At 35.7% G+C, this 14,029-nt stretch overlaps 1 protein-coding gene across 1 annotated transcript in view; it reads left to right on the plus strand.

The window, feature by feature from the left end:
* The first annotated feature begins 5,891 nt into the window (after nt 1–5,891).
* Nucleotides 5,892–14,029, plus strand: part of LOC110371693 (matrix metalloproteinase-14) — a 29,144-nt gene continuing 21,006 nt past the window's right edge. Inside the window, 2 exon segments of the mRNA XM_021328057.3 lie at nt 5,892–6,244; nt 11,794–12,100. Coding sequence (XP_021183732.3) covers nt 11,939–12,100 — 162 coding nt within the window. The 5' untranslated portion in view covers nt 5,892–6,244; nt 11,794–11,938.

Raw genomic sequence — 14,029 nt, forward strand, 5'->3', positions numbered from 1 at the left:
TGTGCTCACAATATTATAATGAGACCCATTCTTATATTGAAATAAAAATGGACTTCAAAAATACTGAAAAGCCAAAAAGTAGAGACGAAATAAAAATCATCTACTTTCTGGGAAGCGGGTTAAAAACAATGGAATTTTCTAATATATGTTATTTTAGCTTAAGTTTAAAAACACTTAGATTGTTAATTGTTATTTGTAAGGCGTGGTAGCTCACGATTTAGGATAGTATAATTTGTGTGAATTTAAGTTGAAGTAGCGAAGACCTAATGAGGGCAGGAGCTTCGAGTTGAAAAACCTTAATTCGTGCAAGAATTCGGTGAATGCATTTATGTTTTTACTCGACCGTTGGCTTTTGCGATCGATCGGAATTTAAAATCTAAGTATTGCATTTTTTATTTTTTTGCACTCGGGAATGACGTGTACGACAAATATACATTGAAGAACTTATTTGGTGACACAGAACTTTTCAAAATGAACAATTAATTGATGAAATTAGATGATTCGATCAGCCTCTAACTAAAAAAATGGCTTCCACGGCCAATTTCGGATACGGCGGCGTTCTCATTTAAGGAGATCAGCCAGCTGCGCAGGACATATTATAGTGCACGAGCATTTGCGCAGACACAGGTGCACTCCCTATTCCTTCACTCTTATAACCCGATGGGACGGCAATCCGACACGACCGGAGAGAGATCAGGCGATAACCTATAACTACTTATAAAAGGAACCGTTACAAATTAAATCGATTTAATTTCAAGTTCGTAGAGTTGGCAGTGGAAGGTGGTTGGCAATTGTCACGAGTGCCGTGAAACGCATCAGTTCCGTACGCTGGACTAACTTGGCAATAGCATTTAACGATCTCTTGCCAAACAAATCTTTACATTAATAAAACTCGATACAGTTAATATTTAACTTGTTTCAAAGGTCACTGGGACAAAAACTTTAAACAGCTACAGATTCTGATGATAATTTTATTAATTTATTTGTTGGGTATTGCCCTCAACGTCATAAGGTAACCTGTGATAAAAACATCGAGAGTGAATTCATTATATATACCTATTTTTACGTAGATGTTATTCGATTTCGTAGATTTGGTTTAGAGTATAAGTATTAGTAAGTAAGTATAAGTATATTATAGCTTCCAGAATATATTTTAACTACATATTATATTAAGTACCTATTCGTGAAAATTAGAGAAATTATACTTACTCAGCATTTTGCTCGCAACCTAATCAAATATTTGTCTATACAGAGAAGGAAAGGAAGTTGTGATAAATATTTATCACAAAATTATTTACTTTTATAAAGTACATACCTACTCAGAAACGAACCATCGGTGTCTTTTGTTTTTATTAAAAAAATTGTGGGTTTACAGTGAATACTTTGGTTGAACAGCATAGTAGGTAAGTAAACTATCTGTCTACGAAACTACACACGTTCGGAATGTGTCCCACGCTGTTAACCGCAGTCTGAGGAGCAGTCGTTAAAAAGACGAATGAGAACTTCACGAAGACTGCATTTATTTACCTTACACATTATATAGAGTAACGTATGTGCATATTTTTCACCGCATCGCTACTAAGGAGATTTATGACGTTGGAATGTTAAATGTAGTCTGACTGCGGATAGTTATACGGAATTAATACATTTCCCCAACACTTGTTATACCACGACTGACAAAACGACGAAATTGAAAGGAGAGTATCAATAGAGTCTAAAAAAGAAAGTGGCAATATGAGGACGAGAAATTAAATAATGGTAATGACGTATTAAATATAATTATATTTAGGGTATTCCGTTTGTTTGAAGATTGATAATTAGAAACAATAAAACGTAGGTAACAGAAGATGTAAGTAGTACAAATCAATCACTGTCAGAGTGAACCATTCAATTCAATCAGTGAGAGGGCCCGCTAGAGTGTTATCTTCGATGGGACATGCGATTGAGAAACACAGGAACTGAGTAATTATCGCCTTTATTGAAATCACAATTATGATACAAAACAATTACTGTGTGACGCAGGTTTTTGTGGTCTTACGTCTGTTGTAGTGCGTCGCCAAGGTTTGCGGCAATATACTAGGCATATGAAAAAAAGGGAGTATCAGTCTCTTACTGACTGAAACCCATTATGCTCCTCCTTAGGCCTTTTATGTACCAGGGCCACGGTAACTCTTTCGGACAGTTCCGCAGCCCCGGTAGGCCTCGGTCCTAATGGCCCCGCTGGGCTGGTGGGCCTAGCTGGAATAATCCTAATACCTTAGGTACATACCGCAGTAGTAAGCGATCGACTGGAAATAATAATTTTCCAAACTATGTAGGGAATTAAAAGATACAAAGAGTCATAAAATTTAATTAGTGTATGTTTATGCTCACAATAAATATTTCTTTAATGGATATCTGGGAACTGAAGTTTACCCTATTGTTAAGTTGTTTATTATGTCACTCGAAGAAGAGACAATAATTAGCATTCTTATCTAAGTAAGCTTACAGGTTTATTGTAAAATTTTCCTGTCTACCCGTTCAGACCTTCTAAATCTCAGGATTTAAGATAGATACAGGAAAACTTTACCGTTCTGAAAATAAATCGTAGGTACCTGTATTAATTTCAGACTCAATTTATTGTTAACCACGAACTGTTATCTACTAAAATTAGGAATAGGTACTTCAACGAGTATGTACGAATATGTATTGCATTAATTTTGCCTGCATTGTATTTCGCAAAAAATGTTTGTGTGAAAACTCTCTTGACAAATACAAGGAAATTAAAAAGAAAAACTGTTAGGATTTTAAGTTTATCGTAAGTTTCATGATATAGGGTACAAAGTCGGCACAACCTGCATATGTCGGCATAACCTGTTGTATATATGTGTAGTGTATGTTAGTAAACAGCGCTGCATAGTACAACAAAGCTTTCTTTATTTATTTTCTCGTAATTATAAGTAACTTGTCAGAATTTTGGAACAATTTGCATAATCGAACCCGTAAAATAATAAAAGCGTTCTCGTTAAGGTATGACATACAATGGGAAAGGTTTATGCGTTTAGGTAAGGAATCAATACTGTTATTAGGAAAACCTCAAACATAGGGTCGTAAAACCGGGTGAGTGTGTGAGTGAGCTCAGTGGTATTGAATCACCGACCTCCATGGTAATCAGGCTCGATCGGAGCCCCGTTTATTCGGCAAAAGTTTCCTAGAACAAACTCATGACAGCTTTATTGTGCTTGCCTTGAGGAATTTCAGTTTTTCATAGGAATTAGAATGTTTCCTTGAATGTCACGAATGTCTGCAGTACATTACGCACGAATATTAGAATGTTCTTTTAAGAATTTCGAAGGAAAATTTACGAACTCTCAGTCGTTTCTATAACAAGGACAGGGAATGAAGATTTTCGACGAAATGTTGTCAAGACATAATTTCAGAATTGTAAATTCTGTCAATCTTAGGAATTCTTGCTTATTCAGCTAAAGTAAACATATCATTTTTAAGGGTGAAACTAGGTTTTATAACTTAAATAAAATAATGCAATAGCAGAAAACTACAATGATATATCGTGACTATTATAAAACTGAATGACATTTCAGACCACATGTCGCTTCCTTATTTCCCTACAAAGGCTCCTAGATAAGAACTGCAGAACCGTCCGTGAGCAAAACACTACGAACATAATGTAAATTATCTGAACCTTCGCAGAGCTAGGTGACACAATAAACAATACTGCCACATTATAACAAAGAAAGTTGGCACGGCATCAAAGGCGGCGTGCACATAGTCATGACTCCACGCTGCCACAATACGGTAACCGTGACCTTCACCTCGACTCGACCGGCTGAGGGAAGCTACCACCAACTCACCACCCTCGAGCTTTAGTCACCGCACACAATGGCTTTGTCATCAGGTCTTCCCAAGGTCGCTATTGTCATGCCCATGAGGTAACTCCGCCGATACCTTATTGCCTGAAGTATCGATAGCTGACTGATTACCGGGAAAGGGGCACAATGGCCAATATTACTTAGAATATGTTTGTTGCACAATACATTTATATGGACATTTGATTGTTTTATATCCATGAATCAGGTTTGACCAGTGCTTTTACCTGTGTAGTATGAGCCATAACGAAAAATTGTGGTTAGTGGTTAGAAAGAAAATCTAGATAGGGGTTTTCTTTGAATAATTCTAGCTTTAAAATTAAAAAAAAAATACTTGTAGAAGACATGTTCAAGGTAGGATAAGTCGTTGGAGTAAAACCACCAAGGTTCCGTAGGAAGGAGATCATGCGATAAAGGGTAGTACGCCGTGGTACAGTCGCGATCACTCGATCACTGCACGAGTAGTATTGTTGTTGAATATTCATCCACATATGGTGCAATGTATTTATGTTATTGCGACTGTTGATTTAATTTTCTCTTATCAGAGTGTATTTTTATAAGTGCAGCGACACGTTGCAACACCCTCGTCATGCATTTGTTAAATATAGGTATCTATCTGTGTAACATGTGTGTTCACATACATACCTGTATTTTAACCTGTTTGGTTCTTGTTTAGTTGCTACAACCTAACACGATATAAGTCTATTAGGTAACATATTATTTCGAGACTAGGTAGGTTATACCTTTTAGAAGTTTTCACCAATGTGACTTTATTGAAGGTGACTTATAGAATAAACTTAGGGTTTTTCAAAATTTGCCGTATGAAAATTCTGAAAAGCTCATCTTATATTTACCATTTATGGTTTAGTTTCAAATCAAAATAATATAAAATTGTCATATTATACGAGTATTCAGATATCAGTAGTCACTGGAAGCAATTACTCATACACAGCACTGTACTATTAAACCAGCCCACGTGTTGAAGCTCGGGTATTTCAACAGTTCTGTAGTATCACAAGAAACCATCAAATGTTTGCTACCAAGAAACAGCTGTTCCACTTATGTATTCATCTATAATGTATGTAATTACTGAACTTAATATTATAATAATTGCGGTAGCCAGTATATTTCATCGTTCGTTTGACATATTAATGGGAAATCATTTTTCACGGAAAATCTTCAGCGACCTCAAATTGATCTAGTATGAATGTGAATGGGATTTCCCCATAGAAGTAATGTTCTATAAGGAAGTAACGTACACTTGTTGCGTATTTTTTGAGAATTAATAAATACATAGGCGTACAGTTGCCTGAATTCTGGGAGTATGAACTAGCCCTAAGGTTATAATGATTTTTTAAAATTTTAATTGGACAATCAAAATATTTGCTGACGGAAAATATGTTATTTCCAATGAATTATTATCGAGAGTCATGGCAAAATTGTTACACGACTGTTGCTTATGTAATTGAACTCGTCTAAGTCCTTAGCAGTGATTTTCCTTTTATCCTACGTCGCATGTAACGACATGTAATTATATCTATGGTCTAACATTTTCTCTTCCCATTGTTTTCAATTAGGTGATAATTCAATTATAATTCGATTGTTTTTCTAATAGTTTTCTTCAGGAAAATTAAGATTTTAATTTTATTTTTGTGAACTTAATTTTGAATGGAAAATTATTTCGTACTCACAATGGCATGTTCGATTCTTCCTTAAATATTTTTTATCGTAAGCGATGAAAATAGTTAATGCTAATTTTTATGCATGAAACGTATCGAAAACATTACTGTTTTAGACTTACGCATTTATTCTGAGTAATACCAACTAAGTAGAAGTTATCGAACTTTGTAAATTCCTGCGATGCATCTTGATAATGCATGCATATCATGTAAAATTTGAGGAAACTGGAAGTAAGTGTAATAAAAAACAAGTAAATGTATTCAACGAAAGCGCATAAAGTTTTCCTGTAAAGTTGCAGCGCGTGCAGGGGCGGGCGGAGGCTTCGTGGCGGGCGGGTGAGGCGGCCGCGATATAAGCGCTGCGCGGCGCCGCGGCGCGCACTCAGCCAAACTCGCGGACTGCGATAGGTCGTGTCACGCGGTGGCGCAACGATCGCAGCCGTTCCCGCCACACTGACGAACACATTTTCTTTGAAATTTCGTGCAATTGCAAAGAAAAAAGTGAACAAAGCGGGACATTCGGTGACTTAAGAGTGCTCTGTGATTGTTGTTTATACATGAATAGACTCTATTTTTTATCGATATTTTACAAATTTCGGTAGTAATAGAGGTTCGAGACGGATCGCACTAGTGAAACGAGCACATCAACGTTTCAAGTAGTGAGGATTGCGTGAACTTCGCACTGGACCAGTCCAACAGGTTAGTTCATTAAATTTCCGTGTTTGTTTGTACTGCACGTGTGATTAGAGACAAAGGACAGATCGCTTGATACATTGATTACCGCACGCCGTAATTATCTCTAATGTTAATTCTATTGCTCGTCATTATAATTATGATGATTTGTTTGACTTAGATGTTATTAATAGAGGCTAAAGACTTAACTGTTGATCATGGACCCTTCTCCTTTTTGCAAAGTTAATTCACTATGTCTATGAAATCTGTGCAATATTTGAAATCTGTAATCTGGTGTATTGCCGGTTTGGTGTCACGGTCATACAGCTGACATTGTCGTAACTTGCCACGGTACAGTAGGCCCGACGTAGTAAACTATCAGTCTATCCCAATACTGGGTCATAGGTCTACTATTTCTTACTACCACGCTGACCTCCGTATCTTCGCGCATGTGAACTGATAACACTTTACGAAAATAACTCAAACACGCGCTATGTTAAGCTAACCTGTTTTTCCTGAAAATATGACTCCCATTTTCGAAATATAATGGTGTCTGCAATAAAACGACTTATCATAAAGTCGTCTTTTGATGAGATACTGTTGAGTTCTCAAGTGGCATCTGTCAGCATGCTTTTTATCTATGAAAACTTACTTTCTTTTTGAAATATTTGTTGTTGCAACATATACAATCCACACAAAACATTAAAAGATTGGCACTTGTGTTCGAAAGAAAGAAACCAAGCGTGCGTGCGGTGCCTTATCAGATAATTTTCGTGGATAAGGACGTAAACATTATCTAGCTGATAACACTAAGATCTGTATGAACTCATTCTTCAAACATTCCTTTAGTGTACAGTAGGTACTTGTTTATAAAGAATGCATTTATATATTTGAAGTATTGATTACATTGTAGTACTTTACTGGGCTGAAAACTTTCAGTTTTTAGTAAAGAAATATTTCCAATTGAATGACCCTGATGCAGTAGTTTACTTAGGCTTAATCTATGCAAGGTGTCTTGATTATACGTTTAGTATATCTGCCTATATACATATATGTATGACATGTAGTGGAATAGCAAGAGTACCCAAGAGCTTTATTCATACTTTTCTTATTTAACCTTCTCTCATAAAAAAACTCTGTTAGTAGACCATTTACAGCAACGATCAAGCAACTTTTAAAACTTTCGCCGATACTTTTTAAATAATTGGTAGCTGCACTGATATTCCATTTAATGCCATAGCTTCATTGACCTAAAAATTGCCTAAAACCCCGTTTAAACAAGGGCCTCAATTAGACCGATTAGAGCCTCCCAATATAGTAGATAACAAGGGTGCTCAAAGTAATATAGTAAACAAACAAGTCCGTTTAGTTTGTGCTGTGACCGCAGTGAGTCACAGGCCGCCGAACTTGACACGAAACGTTGAAGTAAAAGCACGGCCACATTAATTATACATATGAAGTGGCCGCTACTTACATTCAATGTCAAATTATGTACAGAAAGAACCTTTCTCCGCTCGATCGCATAAACTTTAGTATCGAGTTCGCAGCTTTCTTTCGTGGTGCGTCATAGTTTTTTTAACACGAGCATCATGATAATCTCAGTTTGTAGGTATATTGGAAATATGTAGATGAGTTACTCAAAATCCGCACTGAGTTCGAAGGTTGACATTTGTTTTATTTTTTTGGAAAGAGACCTCCATCCCACAGGCAGATTTTTTTAGAATAAATGAGATATAACTATGTATATTATGTATATAGCTCTTAACTATATTATGTCTATAGCTGTTGTGTCTATCCATAAATAATGTTATTGTTTTGATTAATAGAGATGTCACTTTAATTAATTATTATAGATCATGTAGTGCGTATCACTGAATCAATTTACGCAAAAGCTAATTGATGATCAAGTTTTTGTAAAAAGGTTCTTTGTTGAAGTGAAGCTCCGAGTCATGATTCAGAGCTTTATTGCAAATGTGTGCATCGATAGTCTTTATCACAAGTCAGTGCCCACCTATTTGTACAGTGATTAATACTCAATCATTATACAATAAAGGAAGGCGATGAATACAAATGCACAGATTCGAATCGCCGAGGAATCATTTCCTTAATTCTTACATACTATTGGAAAAATATATACGAATAGGTAATATGCAAATGCATAGGAAACCGCAGATTTGTTAAACATTCACGTATAATTATGAGCTAAGCTGTACATTAGTAATGTTCTGTACCTATATTGTTGTTTATTCGTAATAATTGACGTACGTAAGGGTGATGTGGACTCACTGCTGACCCTGGCGTGTATTCAACCAAAACATTGAATGACTCACGCCTCGGCAGTTTCCACCATTTGTTATACTGCTTTGTAAGTCTACGAATGGATGACAAGGAATAGTTGGATAGGCAATAGCGATGGAAGATACCTACTTCGATAATTATAAGAGAAGAAGAACTACGTATAAAGTTTTAGATCAGAAAGACTGTATTTCAATATGAATTCAATATGTTGTGTAGTTTAGTTCAATACATTTCAATAATTGTATCCAATGATACAACATTGGCTACAACAACTGCAATAAAATAAGTAATACCTATGTAATTCATAATAAGACAACAAACTCATCTCTATCGACTAAACCATTGCCGGTAATATAATAAATGGCATCCATATTGCAGGACAACTTAACATGTCTACAATATTGCAAATAAACGACACTGCACTATGATATCTCGATAATGATAAGTTATTAGTATTGCCCGCGAGGATCCGGAAGCAGGAAGCGATCCACGGCCGTGTCAATGCGAAGCGACGCGGGCGCACGTCAGCCGGGACCACACGGCGCAGCATACATACTCATTGAGATGCATCTCAGTAGAAGTTGACATCAGGAGTCCACTCATGTACGATGAACCGATGATGTCAATCGCGAACTTTAAAGGCTGGCTTACTTGCGAAATTCCGCGTATCCTATAAGGTAGCACATAAAATGTATGATATAATTTGGTCAGAGGTTTTATTTAGTAGTTCCATTAATCAATCGTTCTGCGTCGATATAGTACTGATATATTTATTCCATGTTGTGAGAAAGACTATTCAGGTGATCTTGAATAATACCTGGTTAAACGTAAAATACTTATGATTAGTCTTGGCTTTCGATCCAGTAAGGTATATTCATTTCTGTACGATGGAAGAGCTAAAGTTTAAGCTCAGTGTTATGAGAGAGTAGAACGGCTTACTGATGACGTGGCACCTTATATGTTTCAACTTTAAATATAAAGAATATACTTTACGTTATTAAAATTCCTGTGAAATTAAATAATATGAGATATTTATCGAAACGTCGGTAATTATCATAAAACCATCAATTCTTAGTAATACCGAACTGGTTAGAGTTATGTTTTTATTATGAATCATCTCTGTATTAAAACGAGTTTGTTGGAATTACCAATTCATACTAATGAAAAATTTACTTAGTGCCTATGCATACATTACTTAAATAACCGAAAATATGTTATTGATTCCATGAATTTATTGTGTAGGTATAAAAGATTTGTATTCGATATTTTTAAAATTTATTCATCAGTTTTGAAAAAAAAGAAGTTAATATATTAGCAAGAAGGATACCTACATAAGGAACTTTTCATAATTTTTGTTGACGGAACGCTGAACACATAGCAAAGTCAAAGTTTAGCAAGCACTTGCTGAACCGCTTAGAATTAATCAATTATTTTACTATTTATCTTGTCATTATGTTTATCAGTTAGGGTTATCTATTGCAATTCTACTGTCGGGGTCAAATCGATTAAGCAGTAATTAAATATAATCAGTTACACTAAGATAACTGAAAATATTTAGGTTTTATTTGTCTGCAATCGTTTGGATGCTATTGAAAAAAAATGTTAAAGTTAATGACGTTAGGTAAGAGATTCGAATCCAATGTCGGTGAAACCGGCGCGGGCGCAGCGTCACCTCCGAGCCGACACGCTTCGGCGAGCGGAACATTGCTGGCGACACCTTTGATCCGCGCTTTCGGTTTCATTTGCACAGATTGACCCGTGGGATATCGCGTATATCACGTTTTTATTATACAGATATTTTATTATCATCAGACTTTTTATCGTCCTACTACTGGAACAGGCCTTCTCACATACAAAGTTACTGTATAATAATTTACTTAGGTATATTATGTATAGGTATATAATGATTATTATAAGGAAGTGTCGCGCTTTTCCGGAAAAGTCGCATCGTCACATTTATAATATTAGTAACGCTTATACTTATCCGACTGTGAATGGATCTATCATGAGCACTATAACGCATACCTACGTTTACGTCGGCTTATTGCAAGAAACATAATTTATGAAGGTCTGCAAATCATTATAAAATTGACCGTGCAGTAAGGAATTAACCGGTTAGCAATGACGGTACTTTGCCGACCGGTTGCACAGTTCTACTTAAATGCACTTTAAACACTTCCCAAAAGTCTTGAAAACAACAAGCCTGCATACTTAAAATCATACGTCTATTGTTTAAGTATTTTAAAATTTCTCATTACAAAGAATATAAATAGGTACTGCTAACTAAATTAAACCATTATAGGAATTTCGGTCTTGGAACGCTGCAGCAAACCTATGTCATAACATGAGAGCGATAAGATAAAATCCTGTGACTATTTAAAACAAAGTCAAACAAATGAATAATTAAACATTTGACGATCCACAATATCGAATCAATTGAGCAGTATTGTTAATTTATGAGCTCTCAGTAAGATCTGTTTAGTTACGCCAGCAATAAAACCAGTAGTGATTCACAAATCTCTTGGGCACGGACATGCAATACAGCTGAATATCTAATCAGTTCCCCACATTGTGTTACCGAGTGTTCTGAGTTGCTTGTTCACACTTTATCATATAAGTACGACGATAATATCAATATCAAACGTTTGATGACAAGCCCTCGGCAACTCACCTAGCAAATATGTAGGTCATTTAGTAGCGAATGACTTACAAACCCATTTCTATGAATGCTTTAAATAGTGTTCAAGTAAATACTATTGATTATAACTTATAATCTGCATTTTACAAAGGTTATTGCGATGTTTTAATTTTATAAAAACATGCGTATTAGTGTCATCAATAAATGTATCAACAGAGCATTTTATGTCTATAGTCATTAGTCTTGTCTGATTCATTCCAATTATTTACAAAACAATAATGATAATTATTATGTATGTAAGTCGTACGCGTTGATAATCCAGAAACATCTTACATAAGTGAACAGATGATGACCACTGACTCACAGCAATTAACAGTGTCGCGGATATGACGTGTCTGATCTCTGCAAAAACCTCTAACCTAAACATCATACCATAAATAAAACAAAAAATATAATGGACTTTAAGTAATGTACACAAAATATTCCGATAACAGTTTTTTTATTTGCCCAAATGTGTGAGACATTCATTATCAGTAATATACCAAATTAGGAATGCAACTAAGCACCTGTATTATGAAGACTTTACATAAGAGATTGGCCATGTGTCCCGATAATAATGGCTACAAATTTCTTGTTTCAGATAACATATCAACGTGGTGCTCGAAGATATCGACAACTTTACTATACAATACAAACCAATTAGATTTAGTAAAGACATAAGAGTAATGACAATTATACCGTCCTTTAGATAATTTTTACAAAACTATATTATAAGGAGAAATCAAATGAGCATATCTAGGAGTAATAGATTAAGAATATCTCCGGCAAGCATGGCGTGCGTGAGCCTGAGGAGTAGTCTGAGGATACTGTGGACGGCGACCACGGCGCTCGTGTTCCTCACGAGGAGCAGCGCCGCGCCGACCTTCGGTGGAGCAGATAAGGCGATGGTAAGTCGATTTCTTTTTGCATTCAAACAAAAACGTTCCTCAATTGGTCCGTTTTTGCCTCTTTTGCTGCAATAATTAGGAAATATTGGCGTTGAAATGGATTTTACGTTGTAATTGTAGCTGCATATTTATTATCTCGATAGTACTGACTTGATTGCACCTCGCTCACAAAGAAGGTATTTATTAGTAAGGAATTTATTTTATTACTGGTTTCCTTCACATCCTGTATATAATCGATAATTATTATCATTGGAATCGGAAATGATACGTAGGTGCGCACAGCGGTCGCTGAGTCAACTTTTCTCGGAACACAGTTCACGGCGCTACTGAATTAAAATGTATCTGAGCCCCATACTAGGTAGAGTAACACACTCGTAGGCGTTATAGTAAACTGTTCATTCATAAAACGAGGTAGTCCAGCCGAGATAAGTGGCTCACCTTTCGCTTCGACACAGAACATTTTGTTTGTCTTCTTATATCGTTTGTTTAACACGGGCCGTGACTCATTCGCGACACATACATGATATGTGTGTGTATTGGTGTAGCAAGATATTGGTCATTATACTTTTCAATGGGCATGACGTCATACACATAGTATTTTAAGATACGCTAAGTTGTGTATGAATCAATGACTAAACTAATCGTGGAATTTACATCCTTCTTCCGAATCCGGTACCGGTGAGATACCGGTTAGGAGATATCATTTGATTATTTTGAAGTGGTTTATCTCGGATTGAACAAGAGATGTTTATTGACTTTGTTTGTCCTGTTGCGCTGTTTTAAATAAGAAGTTATCAAGATGTCTGTGTCGTTGTGACGTTTTTATGATAAGGTTTTTTATGATTGATAAAGTCGTGCTTACATTGCATTGTGTACTGTCTTAAATGAGAACAGCTGATGTGACAAATTAAATACACAGTGGATCGGATGTTAAGCTTTACATGACTTAACATTACTTTTAAAATAAATAAGAACAGTATATAAAGGACATAAATTCACTAGCTATTAATAACACACTTTTATAGAACAAGAAATAAGTTTTAAAAGTAGAGATAAAAGTCCTTGGAACTTGTACACCGTTAGATAAATTAAGTAAACAAGTTTTTCACAAGGTTTAAACACGTATAACACTTTATAACTTCTAATACCTTCCTGCTTATACCTATATAAAAAGAATGTTCACTTTTAGCAACACCATTAGAAAAATATTTAAATATTAAAATTGGATAACTACAAAGCTTCGACGATACCAATCACAGCTTCATGGCATTACTATGTACCTTCAAAAACGTTCTCAAAAGGGACAGTGTTTTCGACTGAGTCACAGTGCAACAAGAATTATGACTTCTACGGAATTGTATCAAAGCTATGAATTAGAATTAGAATTTATTTATTAGATTGAAATATGGTTACAATTATAAGTAGGTCTTAAAATACAATTATGTTTCTTCATATTCAGCATGCAAAAATATGAAAGGGATTTGATATGCTGCTCGATGATGAAACCAATCACACATGCCATCACTTGTACCTTAAAAAAGGTTCTGAAAAGGGACAGTGTACACTGTTGTCGGTTGAGTCACAGTTGGTGCAACAAGAATTATGACTTCTACGGGATTGTAGAGGATACGTGTATATAAAGAAATCTCATCGTTTCTCGGAATCGCCTGAGTCATACGACGAGTTGTTGAGCTCGCTCGCCGTCAAGTTCTAGGTCATAGAGCACAGCGACCGCACGACAACGCAATAAGTAGGTACCAGCCGCTACTAAATTCAGCCTCAACTTATGTATAAGCGGAGCGTATGTTGAGGCGATTAGGAAAAACCATCATAATAAAGTGATATTTATATTATACGATTTATGTGCAATAATTCAATCAGATACCATATAATCGAGCATATTATTTTGCCTTAATATTACATTTGTTC

Source organism: Helicoverpa armigera, chromosome 5, assembly GCF_030705265.1.
Source record: "Helicoverpa armigera isolate CAAS_96S chromosome 5, ASM3070526v1, whole genome shotgun sequence".
Taxonomy (NCBI): Eukaryota; Metazoa; Arthropoda; class Insecta; order Lepidoptera; family Noctuidae; genus Helicoverpa; species Helicoverpa armigera.